Source organism: Myotis lucifugus, unplaced genomic scaffold, assembly GCF_000147115.1.
Source record: "Myotis lucifugus unplaced genomic scaffold, Myoluc2.0 scaffold_802, whole genome shotgun sequence".
Taxonomy (NCBI): domain Eukaryota; kingdom Metazoa; phylum Chordata; class Mammalia; order Chiroptera; family Vespertilionidae; genus Myotis; species Myotis lucifugus.
Genome location: NW_005871850.1, coordinates 46,014 through 65,991, shown reverse-complemented (window position 1 = coordinate 65,991; position 19,978 = coordinate 46,014). Strand labels below are relative to the sequence as shown.

General features: G+C 59.9%; 1 protein-coding gene across 3 annotated transcripts in view; it reads left to right on the top strand.

The window, feature by feature from the left end:
• The window catches only part of TRAPPC9 (trafficking protein particle complex 9), a 154,148-nt gene that overhangs the window by 102,441 nt on the left and 31,729 nt on the right, over positions 1–19,978 (top strand). For 2 of the 3 annotated variants that reach the window (XM_023747158.1, XM_023747159.1), the window contains 3 exons: positions 847–957; positions 12,652–12,805; positions 17,645–17,735. In XM_023747158.1, coding sequence (XP_023602926.1) covers positions 847–957; positions 12,652–12,805; positions 17,645–17,735 — 356 coding nt within the window. Of the gene's footprint in view, positions 1–846; positions 958–12,651; positions 12,877–17,605; positions 17,736–19,978 lie in introns of those variants that run through there. The other variant, XM_023747160.1, reaches the window with a different exon arrangement.

Here is a 19,978-nt window from a genome sequence, read left to right as displayed (position 1 = left end):
GGAGGGCGGGGGCGTGAGGGCTGCTCCAGCTGCTCAGCCACGACACGCCCAGCCCCTCCTGGCCCCCGCCTCCCGCAGCCCGTGGTGTTTCCTCGTGGCCTCGAGTGGTTGATGAGCTCCTCGCACCCGGGCACTCTAGGGAGGGCGGGCAGGGAGCGGAGGCCGAGGGCGAGCGCCTTCTCCTCTCGGGCCTTGTCTTCTGTTGGATGGAGAGTCCCCTGCAGTCTGTCCTCACTGGCGAGGACTTTGACCCACGGCCTCCCTGTAGGACGAAGGAGCGGAGGCTTCCGTGGGGGAGCGAGCCCCAGTGTCTTCCACGCCCCGAGCAGGAGCAGGGGTGTGAGAACCCACAGCAGCCACGCACATCAGCTTCGGGCTCTTCCCCAGGACCAGGGCCCGGCACCCCGCACCGGGCTCGGGCCTGGGACCCCAGGGAGCAGGGGCTGATGGGATTGTGACTCAGATGTGGCATTCATGGAACGACGCTGGCCGAGTGCCCCCTTCCCGCCCCCCGCTGTCTTACTTACATATCGAGTGTTTTGGTCCCCACACCTGTGAGTGAGGAGACTCCAGTTACCTCTCATGGTCGCATGGTTTGTTCAGGGCACAGCAGGGTTGTGAGCATGTGACCCGGGACCGAGGAGGACCCCAGACCCACTTTTCCGAGTCCACAGTTTTGCTCGGAATGCGCCGCAGTCATCTTTCAGCCCAGGGGCACTGGGCGTTTTTGATGAATCGCAGTGCCGACATCCTCAAGGAGGGGAGGACCTTCTGGGGGAGAGAAGGCAGAGCCGCTCTCCTCTCGGCCACCAGGCGATTCTGAGCCTCCCTCATCTCTCCCTGCAGCACCCGGCAGTGCCACCTGCTCCTGGACGTCTTCAACTCCACGGAGCACGAGCTGAGCCTCAGCGCCCGCGGCAACGAGGAGCTCATCCTGCATGCGGGCGAGTGCCAGCGGTAAGTGTCCCACATCCCCGCATCCCCATGTACCTCTCCCCACATCCCCACATCCCCGTGTCCCCGCCTCTCTATATCCCCGTGTCCCCGCCCCCACACATCCCCGTGTCCCCACTCCCCATCCCATGTCCCTGCGTCCCCACATCCCCACGTGCCCCCCACACCCCCTGTGCTCCCCTTTCATCAGAAGGCACTGAGTGTCTGCTTCTCTTCTTCCTGTGATGGAGCATCTTATTGATGCTTTTCTCTTTCCTGAGGCTGTACCCAGGCGCCTGGCATGGAATTCTTACACCAACATGTGCACCCCCGTCTCAGCTGACAGAGACGGAGTGAGCGGTTGTTCCATGAAAGTCTCTCCCAAGGGTTGGGTGGCGGCTGTGGGCATGGGGATGGGTGTCACAGGGCCCTTCCTTTTATACTAGAAATGTACAGAATATAGTGCTACCTTTTATTTATTCAACATTTATGGAAAGCACATCTTCTTGCCAGGTGTGCTTGGCCCTGGGAAACAGACACTGTTCTTTGGGGGCAGAACCCAGGCCCCCGGGGACCTCCCCCCTCCACCTGGGATTGGGTGCAGGAAGCGCGGGGCAGGCGGGGGGTGCTGGCCAGGGCCCAGGAGCTGGGCTCATCCCCAGCCAGCCCTGGGGGTTGGGGACAGCTGTGTGGGGAGCTTGGTGGGTGCTGCGCAGCCCTCCATCCTACTGGTCGCCTCGCCTGCTCGTGGCTGTTTATCGGTGGCTAGTGGACAGGAACTTCTGTTTCCAATCACTTGTTCCTCGAGCACATTCTGCATTTGCTCACGCAGACCCTGCCTAACGTGGCGCCGGCGCTGCTTTGTGAAGTCATTGCTCTGTTTGTGTTTGCTCCTTGTGTTTGGGGAGGTCTCTGAAACAGGGACGGCGAGGCCGTGCGTCATGAATGCTAACGGAGACCTCGCTGGGAACATCTCAGCGGGTCGGTGCCCGCAGGGCTCCCGGGCCGGCGGGCGAAGCTTCTGGGCTCAGGAACCTTTGTAGGTGGAAAACGTTTGACTAATGGGAACTCACCAGGCGTCGTTTCCTGCTCGGGGGCCTCAGGGCCGCCTTCTGATCCCCGTCTGCAGCTGCGCGTGGAGACGCGGGGTGAGGGCAGCCCCGTGTTGAGGGAGGCTGTGCCCGCGCGCGCGGCCCTTCACCTGGGCCTTCAGGGCGTTGGCCACAGTCAGATATTCCCCCCACGTCGTCCTTGTTCCCTAGGGGTGTGGCTCCCTGTGTCCACAGGTGTCAGGAACCTTCAGAGGAGGGGCCTCGGCCACGTGGGCCCCTCTCCCTCCGTGTTGGGGGGATGCCGTGAGATGTTAGGTTCCCATGAAAACGAGCACATCCCGCTGCGCACAGCAAGGCCTTGGGAGCTGTGGGGCCAGTGAGCACGCTCCTCTCGGACGCTCTCCTGACCAGGAACCATCTGAGCTGCAGGCGAGTGCTGAGCACGGGATGAGTGTGTCGCTGTTACTTGTAGAAACCCTGGGAGCAGCCAGTGTCACCGACGGGGCGTGACTAGTAAACTGCGGTGCATTTGCGTAATTGGCTGTTGTGCCGCTATCAGAAACGATGTTTTCATAGAATGTGTCATGCATGCCCGCTGTCACAGTGCGAGCAGTGCAGCGCAGACATGGGCGGGAGGCAGGCCCCTTAGGGAGGGACACCGGGCGGCCACAGCGGCCGCCAGCATCCCAGAGTGGCGGGTTTCCCCAATCCCTGCGCCCGTGCGGCCGGGATAGCAGCCTTCACTCAGAAGTCAGTCCTGCCGGCCGACGTGGCTCAGTGGCTGACCTATGAACCAGTCAGGGCACATGCCTAGTTATGGGCTCAATCCCCAGTGAGGGGCGTGCAGGAGGCGGCCAATCAGTGATTCTCTCCCGTCATTGACGCTTCTGGCTCTCTCTCCCTCTTCCTTCCTCTCTGAAATCAATAAAAACATATTAAAAAAAACAAAAGAAGTCAGTCCTGCCCTGGGAAGCCTGCCATTCAAGGAGAAGACAAGACGGACAGAGAGTAGGGAGGGCGCTGCCTGACACAGTGTCGCAGACTCTGGTTGGAGAGGCGCCCTAAAGCCACTGGTGGGAGCTGCCTGGGCCTCACGAGGAGGCGAGGAGGCTGAGCTGGGCCCTGTGATGTGGCAGGGCCCCCGCGTGCACGGGAGCGCAGTGTGACCCAGAACGGGGGAAGGGCGGCAGAGTCCAGGAGCTGGCGGCACCTCAGTGGGGACTGCGTCCCAGCAGAGGGGCTGTGAGTAGGCAGGCTGAGCAGTGCCGGGTGCACACGCTGTGAGGAGGCATGAGGGTATCGACAGGACAAGCCTCACGGCTTGGCTCTGGCCCCTGGGGACCGAGGGCCTGGGATGGCCTGGCCCGGCTGCTCTGGTCCCCAAGATGGGCTCCCTGCCCACTGTGCTCCTTTATTCTCCATGTGGGCTGAGGGGAGCCAGGGCTGCCAGGGGCCTAATTGCGGCCCCCACTCAGGGTGTCCTTCAGCTCAAGCCCTCGCCACCAGCTGACTAGAGTCTGTGATCGACCGCTGCCTGACATTCAGGCCCTCGCTTGCTGGGCTGACCTGACGGGGAGGCCGTCCACACCGGGAGGCGCAAAGCGAGCTGCAGGGTGTCCGCGGGGGCTCTGCTCCTCCAAGTCCACTTGGATAGCAAGTCCGCTGGACGAGCCTCCACTCTGGGTGGCCCCATGCGGGGCCGCTGGCCTCACTCTCCGCACTCTCTCTGCACGTCTGTGAGGCAGAGGGAGCGGCCCGAGTACTGGGCGCATGTGGGCTGGGCACAGACAGCACATCCATGGTCCCTGGGCAGGGCCCGGGTGCAGGGCTGTCCTCCCCAGTTTGTCACGGAGGGACTGCAGCCCAGGGCCTCCACCTGGGTCGGAGCCACTGCTGCATGCGGGCCTGTCCCTCTGCCAGACCCGGGTTCTTGTCTCTGCAGGGTGCCCGTCAGCTCTCCCCACCTTTGAGGGGACGGCTCACTAGCGGCTTCAGTGAAGCGTGTGCCCGCCCACAGCCCCAGTGCTCTCCAGGGCTGTGCCCCAGGGTCGCCCCAGTCCCCTGTGACCTTGAAGTAGCCAGGGCCACTCGTGCAGTTTCTATGGCAACTCCCTGGGCCTTGCTGTGGACAGAGGTGGTTGTGGCTGTCGGGACTCATTGGCGTTAAGGTAGCTATTTTTAGCTCCCGTGAGGAGACGCTTCAGTTAGGGCTGTCACAGGGCAAAACCTAGGCCCAGCAGCGGCTCTGGCGCGAGTGAGCTGGCTCTGAGCAGGGGCCTGGTGCCGGGTTTCCTCACCTGACTGACCTTCTCTGGCTCCTCCAGCTCCTGACGCCCCACAAAGCTCTTCAGGGCTCAATAGCGTGACCTCCTGTGCCCAGTTCTGGGTCCACAGAGCCGCCCCGAAAGAGGTGCTTTCCTCCCAGGGTGGGGCCACCCTAGCCCCTCCCCAGTGCTCTGCGGGCTCGGAATGTCTGTCCTCCCGCGGCACCCAGGCGTCCAGCTGGCTTTTGTGCCCCCTCCCGTCTCATTTTCTTGGCACACTCCTGTTCACTGTTCTGGGGAGGGCCCCAGGGACCCTAACTGCCGGACGCCTGGAGGGTCTCCCCGTTCAGGGTCCAGTTCAGTTTATTCTACTTCAACCGTCCACGATGTTGTCACTTAAATGTAACTATTTGACTTGGTGAGTCTCTTAAACCCCCGAGCCTGCTCCTCCTCCTGTGGTAAGGAGGAAAAGGGGGCTCCATGGGGCTCTGTGAGGGTGAGCCGAGACCCCGTGTCAGAACCTGGCCTGTGCCTGGCACACAGCGCTCACTCGCTGCCCCTCGCTGATTCTGAAGCCAGAGGAGCAGGGCCTTGGCACAGGAAGGCAAGGAGCCAGCCCTGTTGAGGCTGAATTTGGGTGCAGGTTAAGCCGCGGAGGCGAGAGAAAGCAGTGTATTGTCCAATGCAGGCCTGGGGAGGTGGTCCATTTCTGCCTCTTTCTCTGAGGAAGGAGATTAGAGGAGGAGATGTGTTCTTATGGAAATGCAGTTTGGGGCGCTGAGAACGCATCACTGCAGCGAGGCATTCCTGAGGCCGGAGTGTCTCCGCCCAAAGGCGTGGGACCTGGTGAAGGCGCCGGACGCGGTGATGGCGTGTGGTGAAGGCGCGGACGCGGTGACGGTGCGCGCTCTTGCTCTGCCCGAGGAGCTCCATGGTGCCGTTTCTCCGCTGCATGGCCGTGGAAATGGTGCTTAAGCGTATTAGTGCTCTGGGCTTTGATTATTTCTCTGAGACTCTCCGGCCTTCAGAGCCCTTTGCTGCCGACTAGAAAGACTGACCTTGGAGGCAGTCCTGAGGTTTTTCTTAGAAGGGGCTGGAGTGGGGTTCCCGAGACAGACGTGGGGAGCCACTGCACAGCCACTTCCCTGCAGACGCACACTGCCCCTCCCGTCTCAGGTGTTCTGGGCGACCACTGAAGACAATGATTGATTTTTTTCATTTTTTTATTATGAAAAATTTCAAACATGCAGCAAAGTTAAAAGAATTTCCCAGTGAGTACTGGTAAATCCCCCACCTAGATTTGTCATTACTGTTTTGCTGTAGTAGCTTTATCACGTATCTGTATACACACACACACACACACACACATATGGTGTCGCAAAAAATGTGTATACACTTTAATAGCTGATAGCTGTTAAATGAAAATGAAATGTTTTAATAAACACTGCCTTTATAATTCATAGTGTGTGTATACATTTTTTGGGGGGGTATACCCTGTATCCTAGTTAATGAAAGCCTAATATGCAAATTGACCGAATGGTGGAATGACCGGTCGCTATGACGCACACTGACCGCCAGGGGGCAGACGCTCAACGCAGGAGCTGCCCTCAGCCCGCAGGCTCCAACTGGCGGTGGTGGGGGGTGGGGCCGGCGAGCGGGCAGCCCCAGGCCAGCTAAGGCAGGTGCCAGTGGGGGACCCCCTCCCCACATCCCCCTGCCGGTCACCCCGCAGATCGGCCCTGATCGCTGGCCAGGCCTAGGGACCCTACCCATGCATGAATTTCATGCACTGGGCCTTTAGTTTTTATATATCTATTTATATATCTACATCTTTTTTAATCCATGATATTTGCTCATGGATTTTAAAGTAAGTTGCAGACATCAGCACACTTGCCCCTAAAAACACGTGACATGCATGTTGTCAACCAGATTGAATACTCGGTGATTTCAGAATTGTAAATAGGTGGCGACTTGTGTGACGGCCAGCCTGGCCCATGTGGTAGCTCATGCACTTGAGTGGAATGTGTATCCGAGGTTGCTCGCTGCATGGTCGCTCGTACCTGCTGGGTGGGCACGAGCATGGTTTTGTTCACTTCTGTCTTTACTGTGTGTGTTCTTCGGCCTCTCGGTGAGGACAGGATGGGGAGTGTACCCAGGGCCCCTTCACTGGCTGCCGTGAGCGCCCTGCACGCACACGTTGCTGTTGTGGGCGCTTGGGCACCACAGCTTCAGCCAGGACGCAGTCTCCACTGAGGCGCCACCAGCGCGCCTGGACCCTGCGCCTCTCCTCCCATGTTGTGTCGTGTCGCTGCTCCCGGTGCTCCCACACACTCCACAGATTGCCCGTGAGTAAGGGAAAGCATCGAGGCGTAAATCCCCCAGAGCCGGGTTCCCAACATGGACGTGTGCTTTTACTCTTTGTTTCGCAGTTTCTCTGGCAGGCCATTGTCATCACGATAGAGCAATAAATCACAGCCTGTTACAGGGTGAAGCGCCCGAGTTTCTCATTCGCCGCCTTTGCGTTCCCTCCCTCCTCCGGCCCCGGACATGTGACCCTCACTGACAGGCTGACAGAGTACAGACCTGCGCTGTCCGGGGGCTGCCTGTGCCTGGTCTGCATAGGGCTGGCTCTGCAGACGGGACAGTCCCAAGCCCATGGCCCGTGCAGACAGATAGGGGGAGAGGGGAGCTCCGGGGGCCTCAGGATGGCTTAGTCTGTGCCGAGAGGGCAACGACTCCTTCCCTTTCTCCTGGACCATCCCCGATGCTGGGCTTCCGTGTGCCGCTGTGTTAGCTACGTGCCTGAGGAGCGTGCCAGGCCTGGGAGTGTTCGCCTTCTTCCTGGACGCACCACGTGATCCCACAGTGAAACCTCGAGTGTGAGGACTGCCATTGCCTGCACTGGCCCATCACTAACCCACAGTCCTCAGGCTCCGCCTCTGTGAAACGGGTGTCACACCTGCTCCTGAGGGGCTGTGAGGATTGGGTAACATGGTCCTTGAGGGCAGGCGTTCAGGCTGAGGCTGGCACCTACCACTCATGTCCTCCTGTTCCGAGCGGACGGCCGAGCTCCCCAGGTTCGATTGTGGAGGAGGCGTTGGCATTGTTTGCAGGCCCCTGCCTCTACCCCCTGTGCAGCTGGGAGGTGGGAGGGCGAGAGCAGGGCTGGCTGCCTGCGCCTGACAGTGGAGCTGGGAAGCCAGAAGGCTCTGGAGCCTGAGGGCCGATGCTAGCAGGCGCGGTCCTGCCCTGCCTCGGTTTCCGCCTCTGTGCCAGGGGCACTAGTGGGTTGTGGCGAGTCCACAGGTTACCACGTGTGTGCCGCACGGTGAGCACTGGAGGTGCCTCTGTGTCATCCTCCTCCTGCTGGCCCGCGTGGCCTCCTTCCGCCTCCTTCCTCTCTGAGCCTCTCCCAGGAACGTTCCCGTCTGAGCTCCCTCCCCGTGGGCGCCTCTCACTGTATGACAGGTCGGGGAGGTCGAGGCTGTCTTTGAATGTTCATCTCGTCACTGTGACGTTTCTGCCCTTTTAGCGCCGCGGCCGGAACAGGTTGAGTATAAATAGCGCTTCTCTGTCTCCTTGAAGGCCGCGAGCGCTGCTGTTGGCCTCCTGAATGGAAACCAGAGCTCATGCCAGAGCTTTGATCTCCCTGTGACCGCCCTTGTTTTTGGTGTGAGCCGAGCCAGCCGCCCACCTGTGAGGGGAGGCTGCCCGAGAGGCCACTAGCAGGCACTTAGCTGTTCTCACAACTGTTGACATTACAGGCCAACCCCAGGCTGCCACGGCTCCTGCCTTGGCCCCCCACAGCCTGTCCCTTGCAGGAGTCGCAGGGAGGTAGATGCAAGTTAAAAGAGGGCACAAGACCCCACGGGCACAGCCCCCATGAGCATCATCCCCTCACCCAGCGCATCTGTGACGTCCAGGTGGTCCACACTTGTTCAACACCCACTGTGTCATCTGCAATGCTAGGTGTCACCTTTGTGTCGCCTGTGGGAAACAGAGGGTTAGACAGACAGCGGGACCTCCTCACCCAGGACTGCTGGGCGGAAGAGCCCTTCACCTACCGTCCCCGTCTCACAGGTGAGCACCCACAGGCCAGGTACCACTGTTGGCGTGCGTGCTCGGTGCTTAGCACGTGGCCTGCGGCATCTTAAACCTCACGACTACACTCTCAGCTCGTCCCTATTCTTACAGCTAGAAAGTGCTCCAGGGGGCCAGCTGACCGACCCCGAGTGACACAGACGTGGGTGCATGTCCAGGTGTCCGTGTCTCCGCAGCCCCGAGCTCTGGACGTGAGGGGGGGCAAGCGGACATGTGGGGCCCCTCCCCGAGCTTGGCACACACCCTTCGATGGTTTGCAAGGGAAATCTAAGCGTTTCCTGTTCTTGTTTGCTTTTCTCATTTAATTTAGGGAATAGGAGGTTTAATTCAGAATCGATGAAATGTGTAATTAGATGTAATAGTCCTTTTTTACTAATGGCAACTGATTTAGTATGATTGAGGCATTTTGTTAACAAAATGGGGCACTTCCCTCCTTAGCCAATCAGCTCTGCACTGAGCAGCTCCCCCTGGGAGGAGAAGGCTCCAGCCACATGCAGGCCTGCTGGTGCCTCTTAGCTCAGCCAGTGTTTCTACAGCACCTACTGTGTGCCGGGCCATGTGCCGGCCGCTGGGCAGGGGAGGACAGATCGGCTGTGTCCCTGCTTGTCAGAGACTCTCCGCCCGCTGGGGAGACCCGTGCCTGCGATGCTGGGCTTTTTGATGAGCTTCGTCAGAGACACTGGGAGCACAGGGGGTGGGAGGGGAGCTTAGCCGGGAAGGTGGGGCTGAGACCTGGGCCAGACCACCGGGGGCTGAGTGTTCCCGTCCCGATGAGCAAGACGTGGGGGTGATGCTGGCGGTGGGAGCGGGGGAGACCCTGGTGGGGTCCGGATCCCAGAGGCTGGTGCCCTGGCGCGCCGTCAGGGTGCAGGGAGCCGCTCTGGCCCCTCCCTTGGTGGTGTGAGCGCAGGCTGGTGTGTCCTGCTGGCTCGGTGACGGTGCAGTCATGCCAAGAGCTGCATAGGAATAGCTGGTCTTTGAAAGAACGAGGACTGACGTGGGTACCTCGGAGAGAAGGCCAAGGCCTGGGCGTTGAGGAGTCCCCACTTCTCCCCACCCCTCCCACTCAGGTTCAAGTCTCCAGGATCTTTCTGGGCTCTGTTCACCAGGCCCTGCCAGGCTCCTTGAATTCAGCACCTCGGTCAGCGCCGCCCTTCCTCACCCTCACTCCAGCTGCCAGTGGTGCCATTCCCTGCCTAGACCTCCCCTGGCTGCCAGCTGTGCCCCATCCAGGCCTCTGGGCCCCACCGTGTCCCCATCCTGGCCTCCTCCTGGCCCTCCTGCTCGCAGTCTGCTGCCTTGCTCCCCCGGCACAGGTGGCGGGCAGTGCAAGCGCGTGGTCAGCGCTGGCCTAGTTAGGCCGGGCTCGGACACTTCCTGCCGCTCCCCTCCCTCCTCGCCTGGCATCCCGCTGACTCTACTCATGGGATCTTGGCTCCCAGGCCTCTGCCTCCCTGTCTACACCCCTCATGACACTGGCAGTTCATTTGGAGCCTCGGTCCCCCATCTGTAAACCGGGACCCACCTGCCCACACTCGGGTTGCACCGGGTGAAGTGGGAGAAGCTCCAGAGGCTTGGCACAGGGGCCCGGCTCCTCTCGTTGCAGCCCCTGCGGGACGCAAGGGGAGGGAGCTTAGTGCCCAGCCCAGAGAAAGGCCGCAGAGCGCTAGGGATTGTCATTGGGAAGCTTTCATGCCTCCCTGGTACGTAAGCCCCTTGGAAGGAATGTTGGCTTCTGGAAATGGGTTCTAGTTTTTATTTTCTAAAGGCGTCTCCTTTAGTTCTCAACCCGAGTTCTATAAATAGGTCCTGGAGTTTTGTTGACAGAGCTGTTTGTTGAAGGTTGCATGAATGTTACTTTGCACACAGATGATACTCAGGCGATTCTGACGTATAAATCCCTGGAGAAGCCGCGCCTCGGGAACTTGTCTTCCTGCTGGCGGTTCTGGTTTGGATGGGGCCCTGGCACTGAAAACTGGTCCCGTCAGCCCCTTCCCAGTGTCCTCCGTCCGGTCTGAGCGACACCCAGGGTCGGTGGTCACAGTCCCATCCACCACATCCTGCTCCCGGCAGTGACAAGCCTGTCCGGGATGGTCCCCCCCTTCGCCCCCCGCCTGCCCTGCCCCCTCAGCTCCGCCAGCCAGTTTCCCAGCTGTCCCTGAGGTTGCCCGGCAGCACTGGTTGTCCCTTCCTGCACCCCCATAGCACCTTGAGCACCTGTGTCATAGCTCTGACCACCACCTGACAGTCCACCTCTCCGCTCTTCTCCCCAGGAAGGCAGGTGGGGTGGGGCGCAGCGAGGCCCCTGAGCAAGGCCCTGCCTGGCGGGGTCTGAGGGGTGCATGGAGTTAGCGTCTGGAGGGTGGAGCTGTGGGGAGGGGCCAGCCAGTGTCCATGCAGGGCCGAGAGCAGAGGGCTGCCTTAGAGCCTGGCTCTTTGTCTCCTGTGACTGTAGTACAGTACTTCATCTCAGCTCACCCTCTGTGATGGGGGTGGTGACACAGGTCCCCCTAAGTGTAAAATGAGATAGTGCATGCACAGGCGCCTTCTCTGCACTGTCTGGGGTCTCCTCCTGGGTCCCTGCAGCTAGTTCCACACCTGAGGGTTTAGTAGAGGCTGCTTCAGCAGCAAGAGGCCACACGGACTCCCGCAGGACACGCCACATGGACTCCCACAGGACACTCCACATGGACTCCTGCAGGTCACACCACACGGACTCCCACAGGTCATGCCACACGGACTCCCGCAGGACACGCTACACGGACTCCCACAGGTCATGCCACACGGACTCCCACAGGACACGCCACACGGACTCCCACAGGTCACACCACATGGACTCCCACAGGTCATGCCACACGGACTCCTGCAGGTCATGCCACACGGACTCCCGCAGGTCACGCCACACAGACTCCTGCAGGTCATGCCACATGGACTCCCGTGTAACACGCCACACAGACTCCCACAGGTCACGCCTCCTAACTATCCATCACCTCCCAAGGGAAGTTCAGTTTACTTCTGCGGGGAGGGTCCCTCTAAATCCGACTCCTTGGTTTGTATTTAAATGTCATCGTTAAGACGTCTGGGGCAAGGTCTTCAGCTGTTTAAAGACTGAATCACACGGTGCGGCATTTAAGACCAGCGCTTTCTTTAATAGACTCTTTGAACATCTCAGCACCTTTCTTTCGTGCCAGCTCTTGACTATTACTGACACATTTGGCCATAAAATGAAACATGAAAATTGGCAGTCAGTCGTCGTATTAATTCTACTTCACTCTGACTCATCAAAGATGAACGGGATCATTAGCGGCGGGATGGTCTGGGAGGGGCTGGGAGCGCGGCGGGCGGGTCGGAACTGCAGGCCAGGTCTGCGCTCTGCCGGCGCCTCCTTACCTCCTCGGCACCTGGGTCTCTTCCTCTGCACGTGGGGTCAGCAGTCACCATGGCAGCCACTATTTTGGGTGTCTTCATGTACCAGGCACCGTGCCAGCCACTTTGTATCCACTATCATCTTTAATCGGCACAAATCTTACAAATGGGCTTGGTCAGCCAACAGAATGGAGGGTCTTGTAGAGAATGTGATACTAGAGCGTGAACCTGTAGGGTAGAAATGGCTTAAGACAAGGGAGCAGGCGGGCGCAGGGGCTGGCTGTGGGCAGGCGGGCGCAGGGGCTGGGAGTGGGCAGGCGGGCGTAGGGGCTGGCAGTGGGCAGGCGGGCGCAGGGGCTGGGAGTGGGCAGGCGGGCGCAGGGGCTGGGAGTGGGCAGGCGGGCGCAGGGGCTGGCAGTGGGCAGGCGGGCGCAGGGGCTGGCAGTGGGCAGGCGGGCGCAGGGGCTGGCTGTGGGCAGGCGGGCGCAGAGGGCCAGTGAGGCATGGTGTGTGTGAGCCAGTCTGTCTGGCCGAGGATGGAGAGTGAGGATGAGGAGTGACAGGGGGCTCTGATGATGCTGCAGATCCCAGGGGCTTTGGGGTTCCCAGGTTGCATAAGTGCCAGTCTCTGAGGTTCTCCACAGCGGGCCCTGCTGTCCCGTCCTCTTCCAGATGTACCATTTCTGGGGCCCGAGCCTTCCTCGAGGTGGGAGTCTGTGACCGAGGATTCAGTGCTACACTGTGTGTGGAACCAGCTCTGAAGCTGGAGCTACCCCGGGAGTCTGTTATTTCATCTCCTCGGAACGCACCCGTCATGAATTGCGATAATGACCCATTATGTCGTCTCACACTGGCATGTGCTGATTCTCCCACGCCAGCGAGGACCTAGTCCCCCCACCCCCTGACTAATTCTCTGCTGTGTCCCCTTCTCTCAGAATGGCGATTCAGGTGGACAAGTTCAACTTTGAGAGTTTCCCAGAGTCCCCTGGGGAGAAGGGACAATTTGCGAGTCCAAAGCAGCTGGAGGAGCAGAGGCAGGAGGCGCGCGGCCTGGAGATCAACAGCAAGCTGGGCATCCGGTGGCGGATCATATCCTTTCACGGCCGTGGCTCTCGATGCCCCTGCTCGGGCTTTCTGACCATGGAGGGGACCCATGAGGGGTTAGCTATTGCATTTTTAAAAAATACACTTCTATTGATTTCAGAGAGGAAGGAAGGGAGAGAGAGATAGAAATATCAATGATGAGAGAATCATTGATCAGCTGCCTCCTGCATGCCCCACACTGGGGATCAAGACCCGGGCATGTGCCCTGACCAGGAATCGAACCGGCGACCTCTAGGTGCATGGGATGACACTCAACCACTGAGCCACACTCGCCAGCAACTATTGCATTTTAGCCACAAGTAGCTCAGAAATGCCACGGCTGGGAGAGAGGGCATTTTTCTCTGCCTCTCACCACCTGCAAGGCCCCTGCCGGAAGCACCGATTCAGGGCCAGGAAAGGTCTTGGGCTGGCAGGTGCTGGCCTTGGATCCCAGATTTCTTGCCAGTGTGGATACTCGTGTTAGTGACAGGTCCTGCTGGCACACCTTCACCTGGTACACCCTCCTGCCCTGAGGTGCTCCCTCCATCTCACCTGGCCCCATGCTTGCCTCTCCAGGTCCTCAGCCCACAAGCCCGCAGCAATGCGCCCTGCAACTCCCCTGGCAGCTCAGTGCACTGCCTGGCACTCCCCGTCCACTGGTCTCTGACACCAGGGTGCTGAGCTGAGCCGCTGGCAGCCCTGCCGTGATGAGAACGCTCCCAGAGTTCCCGGTGCAGACTGGAGACAGTCGGGGAAGAGGCTCACTAATCACCTAAGCACCTTTCCATCAGCGTAACTTCTGTTTGTGACGACCTGCTCATTTATTTGGGCTGAAGTGGGGCTGGGCGGAGCCCCTGCACTGGTGGTTCCTGCAGAGCGGGCGCGTGGGCGCCGACGGCCGCTGTCCTGGGGGATGTCGAGGAGTGGCCCCCAGCCCAGCACCCCCTCCAGAACGCTCACTAGGAGCACCCGTGAAGGGTTTCCCGCTGGGCTCACAGCCGTGTGTCTTAGCCGGTGCTGAGAGCAGGGCGCTGCTTCCCCCGGGCGAGGCGAGGCGAGGTGGGCTCGGGAGAGTCCGGCCCCCCGCCGGGCAGCACAGGCCCCAGGGGAAGGGCTGATGGAACCATCATTTTCTCTAAAGTACCCGACGGGGTCCTGGTGAACTTCAGTCACATAAGCGGATGGGATCTCAAATGCTGCTCAGTGGCTTCAAATGGCCCTTTGATTACAGCACATCCCCCAATATTTCACCACTGATGGCCGAGCAGACAATGGGAGCGAAGGTGTTTGAACCTTCTGCGTTTTCCCTGCATCTTGCTGAGTTTCAAAGATTCGGCACGTAGGTTAACTGAGACGTGTGCGTGCAAATGTTTGTGAACAAAAGGCCCTGCACAAACACTGATGAATAATTAAATGTAATTATAATGATGGATGGCCCGTGAGATAAGATCTATCAAGTAGACTGGGCTCCTTAAAGCAGGAGGGATCTCATCTTGGTGGGTCTTTTCATCCTTAGCACCCCCACAGCGCACGGACTGGGTGTCGGTAAACACCCCGTGTGGATTCGGGCCCTGCAGGGGAGGCACGTGGGGGCGCATGCACACCCGAGCAGGAGTGTAGGGAGGAGGGAGGGCTGGGGGTGCATCAGAGAGGGCGTCCCAGATAAGGTGGAGGTGAGCTCCAGAGATGGTGGGCGGTCACCAGAAAGGCCAGGCTGAAGGGGGCTCCAGGCAGGGGGCACCGGCGGCAGGCACCCGAGTGGGAAGCAGCGCTGGACGCTGGGTGTCCTGGCTCACTCCCCCGAGGGTTTGTGACAGGCAGGAGGTGTGACGACCTGTAGTGACTCCTGGTAACAGCCATGCCTTTGCGGCAGGGAGTGGCGAGGCTGGGGGCCCTGTGGTTCCTGTTAGTCAGACGCTGCCTGAGCTGGGAACTCGCTCTGGTTCAGTAGCACAGGGCTGTCAATCGTTACACACGGGTGTGGCTCCGAGGCTTGCAAAGCCTGGGTCGCATGACAGTGATGGCACAGTCCCGCTGCCCCAGGGTCACCTTCCCTGCCCTCCGAAGGGACAGGAGCAGGTCGGGGGGACAAGGATCTGTGACTTAGTTGGAGACCTAATTGCTGTGTCCCAGATCCCCAACCAGAAGGGGTTAAGGCAGCGGTTCTCAACCTGTGGGTCGCAACTCCTTTGGGGGTCGAACGACCCTTTCACAGGGGTCGCCTAAGACCATCGGAAAACATATATAATTACATATTGTTTTTGTGATTAATCACTATGCTTTAATTATGTTCAATTTGTCACAATGAAATTGGGGGTCACCACAACATGAGCAACTGTATTAAAGGGTCGCGGCATTAGGAAGGTTGAGAACCACTGGCATAAGGGGAGGCAGGCTCTTCAGTACCACGGAGAGTCCCCAAGGGCTGTCCTGGGAGCTGGAGGAGAGGTGGGCCCAGCGCCTGTGGGCCCTGAGTGGGGGGGTCCCCACCTTTCCTGGCGTCCAGGTTTCCTGTGTCTGCAGGTGGGGCTCCAGGGTCAGACTGCCCTGATCCCCCCACTTCCTTGCGGTGCCAGCTTCCTTAGTATCTGCAAGGGCCTGAATTAAAAACTCTTTAAAATGGAAATGGCAGTCCCTACCTTCCACCCTCCATGTTCTCAAGTCTAATGTGAAAATAGTATTAAGTGGAGCAGATGTGTGTTAAACGCGTCCTGCACGCACGGCCTCGCGTGGGGACCCTGCAGAGACGTCCTGCTGGTAGGAATGATGGTAGGGATCATCGCCATTATCACCGTTATTGATCTCTGGCCCCAAGTGCCAGGGTCTGTGTATGTAAGGAGGAGGAGCGGCCGTAGGCGCTGGGACTGTCACCTGGGCCGCAGCGGCGGCAGAGGAAGCAACAGGACGAGACAGCGTGGCTGAGGCCCAGACACAACACTGCTTGGGTGGCTCCTGGGGCCGAAAAGGGGTGTGGAGGCAGGTAATTAGCTTTATTAGCTCAGCTGTAGAATTCCATGGCTCCCGTCCGAAAGCAAATTAATACAGAAGTGTGCTCCGGGCCCGGTTCCCAAGGCCCCAGAGCCATTGGCAGCTTTGCAGCGGCTCCCACTCTGACTCGCTCCTCCAGCGAATCACTGCCAAGCTCCTCAGTGGGGCCCAGCTCGCGGGCGCCACTTCCGTTCTGCAGGCCCCGCGCTCAACCCACCTCGAAAGCCTGGTGCGATTTCTGTAGTGAGAGGGGCTAAGGTGCCACGTCGCAGAGCCTTAAACAAGGACGTGGACAGGCGACTGGGCCCCCCAGTGGTACAGGACAGGGCCGGCTGGCTGCGGGGAGCAGGGCGGGGCCGGTGCGGCCTTTCCCCTGGGAGGCTCCCTGAGGACAGCGTGGCTGTTTCTCCGGAGTCCCCGCAGGCCGAACACCCTCCCCTGTCAGTCAGCCACCCTCCCCTGTCAGTCAGCCACTGGCTGTGGGCTGCGTGGAGGCGGAGGGGGCTTTGTGGGCGCTCCTAGCAGTGGTGGAAAGAGCTGCGTGGAGCCCCGGAGCCCCTGGTCCTGCCCTGCCCATGGTGTTGCCTGTGCCTGTCCTGCCTTAGGCCAGGGCAGGGGCCGTGCAGGTCATCTCTGAGGTCACAGACGCCCAGACCCCAGCGCCCGACAGGCTTCCCGCTGGGCTGGCTCCTCGTAAGGAACAGAGGCTTTGGCTTTTTAAAGACAACAGAGCCGAGGGCGCTGTGTCCCCACAGATGCTTGTCCCCCTTCGGGGCCTCCGCCACGGTGACCCCCCGACTGAGACGGGTGTCCTCGCTGAGAGGTGGCCTGAGAAGGGGAGGGACACAGCCACAGATGGAGCTGGCTGATGACACGTGTCCCCGGCAGGCCTGCGAGCTGCGGTGGTGGGTCCAGTCTTAGCGCTGTGTCCCGGCCCCCTCCAAGAGTGTCCCAGGCTCTGGGATGAGTCACACTGCAGGGCCAAGTGTGCAGCGGTAATACCAGCTCGCACACAGCCCCGTGTGTAATGAGGTGGAGAGCATTTCACCTGGAAAGCTCTTCTTAGGGAGAGAGTTATCTTTGGGAGAAACACGGATAGATTGTTGTGGCGGAGTCGGTCCCTGTGGCATCTGAGGCCACAGAAATGATGGCCGTGTTCCTGAGAGTAGGGGAGACGGGGGGGAGGAGAGAATGAGAGTGGAGTTAGCACTCCCCACGCTGCCTGTGGGTTACACTCACTCCCCATGAGCCTGAGAAGGCGTGCTGCTCCTCAGCCCATTTTACAGATGATGAAACAGACCCACCCCGCTCACCAGTGGAGGTGCCAGGATTCAGTCTCCACCCCCCCTGCTCAGCTACCACGTGGCACCAAGAGGAGGGAGAGCAGAGCCCATTAGGGGCTTCATTTCCTCAGGGCCCCCACACCGCCCCGGTTCTCAGCCTCAGCCCCGTCCCAGTCTACCTGCCGATACTCGCTCCATGACGGCTCACACCAGAGAGCCCATCTGTCACACTCGTGTAATTACACCACGAGGCAGAGCTCACACAGGAAGCCAGCGGGAATGCACACGTGTCGGAAACGCACCTGGTGGTGTTTACTGAGGAAGACACCCCATTTCTGCGTCCCCAGCGAGGACAGCCCTGGGCTTCCTCGCCGGCCGTGGCTTCCTTCGCCGGGTCTGCGGTCGGAGGAGGGGCCTGTGTCCCGCACGCTCAGGGGTCTCGGGTGGTTGGAGGAGGGCATGTCTGCATATCTGCAGGTGGTTTCCTGTCTGGGAGTCTGTCCAGAGACTTCTAGCGCTACCCCTCCCGTCCTAGGGCCCAGCGGGAGCCGCGTTTTCCTTGACCGAGGCTCACCCCTCGCTGAAGCGCACGGGCGAGGCCAGCGTGGAGGGCGTCCTGAACCAGCTGGCCCTGGAGCACCTGCAGCTGGCCCCCCTGCAGTGGGGTGAGTACGCCCCGCCCGCGCCTCGCCCTCGCCCGCTGCGGGGCCGCCCTTGGCTGAGGTCACCATGGGAACCTGGGGGCGTGGGGGAACTCACCACGCTGCCAGGCTGGTGTCTGTGTCTCACCTGAGTGTCCTCGAAGCCAGACCTGTGACCAAACCCCAGGTGTGAGGTGCGCTCGGTGCCTCTCGGTTCCAGGTGCTGCGGAGTCCCCGCCCTCCTCGCAGCACCTGTCCGACGGGCGTGTCTGCTGTGGTGGGGGTGGACTCTAAGCGACCGGGGAGGTGGGGGAGCAGGAGTGTCACCTCCTTCCCTCCATCCCCTCCCGAGGAGCTGGCAGCTTTCCGCAGGGTCAGCGGGGAAGTGTGTCTGGTGAACACCTAGACTCCCCTGGAGCTCAGGAACTGGGGGCCGGCCTGGGACCGTGCGCCGGGCACTGGGTCTGGTGCCCTGGACGGCGGCCGTCTGTGCCTCTAATAGCAGCCATAGCCCTCGGCTGAGCAGAGCGTCTCGTAAGAGGCTTTCCCAGCTGCTCCTGCGATCTGCTCGGGGACGAACAGGAGCCCGGCATCTCGGGGCACAGAGGGCGCAGCAGCCGTGAGGCTCCGTCCTGGCTCTGCTGCATCGGCAGTTGTGGCGTCCGGGGCCGGCGGCCCAGCCTTCTGAGCCTGTTTCTCCTCTCTAGGCCGGGGATGCTGAGGGCACCAGGTCTTCATGGGGGTGGAAGATGTGCCCCGACCCCACCGTGCCCGACCTCCCAGAGGTGGGGGTGGGCCTGGGCGGCAGGGCCGCTGGAATCATTGTGGAGTGGGGCAAGCAGAGCTGCTGGAGGGGGTCTGGGACTGTGAGTGCCTCTGGAGGCAAGGCAGACGGGACAGGACTGCGGTGGCCGGGCTGTGGGGTGCAGGACGGCCCCATGTCATGGCAGGAGCTCCCTAGACGCTCCTGCCTCCGTCCTGCACCCGGAAGGCTGCCCCTCCAGGTGGGAGGACCGCAGAGCCAGCATGCTCTCTGATGGTGGTTCTGAGGCCTGTTTCCAGTTGTTTCCATAGATACCAGGTACTGGAGACTAATGGGCTAAGTGATTTTTACTCTGCTTTTTACTCTGCTTTGAAAGCCCCGCCGCTGGGCCTCCCACCGCCTTCTGCAGCTGGTAACACTTCTCAGCTTCTCAGATGCATCAGGGATTGGTCTGCGCTCTTTTTCATTGACATCCATCCTGTGAATACAGATCAGGGGTTACCTGCATTTTGCAGAGGATATTTTCAGTACATGTTCCCCAAATAGCCATCAGGCAGCTGGCACCCGTGAGCTGGGTCCCGAGCTGTGCGTGTGGGCGGCACTCCTCGGCATGAGGGAATGCCCACTTAGGAGGCAGTGACCACGGATGCCTTGTGTGGTGGCACCCCACTGCCCTACTTCAGGGAGAATGGCACACCTACACTTTTGGGGAGCAAGACACGGTGACCAAATTCTCCACGCAGTTTGTGCAACGCATACAAGTCTGTGAGGTCGTCATTGTTATTCTCTTACGAATTAGGAAACAGACTCGGGGGTTTATGTTGCTTGAGGTTACATGGAGCTGGTAGATTCTCTGATTGATGGGTTTATCCATTCATTCAGCAAAGAGCTATCTATCGACCATCCATTCTGCACCCAGTGCCATGCTAAGTGCTGGGAACCAAATATAAGTCACACTTGATCCCTGATTTTAGACACTTCCAGTCTGATGTGGGTGGGGGACCCGGGTCGGTCACCGGCCACCCACCACAGCCTGGCGTGTACGTAGGGAGCTCATGCGGGTGTCCCGGAAGCGGAGGTGAGAATCGACTTGGAGCCCGCTGCCCGCAGCGCCTTGTGAGGAAGCAGCTGAGCGCGAGGGCAGGCACGTGCTCTAACCCCACATAGGAGCAGGCAGTTTCTCTATTCTGCACCTTCGGTTGTTTCCTGTCTTTCCATCATAAACATTGTTGCAGCAAGTGTCCCGGTCCACAGACAGTCCTTACAAAAATGAGTCAGGTGGGAAGATAATTACTTTAAATTTAGCAATCTCTTTAAAAAAATCTTCTGGTTTTTAAAAAATATATAAATTTTTATTAATTTCAGAGAGAAAGGGAGAGAGAGAGAAACATCAATGATGAGAGAGAATCATTGATCGGCTGCCTCCTGCTTGCCCCTTACTGGGGACCGAGCCTGCAACCTGGGCATGTACCCTGACTGGGAATCGAATCGTGACTTCCTGGTT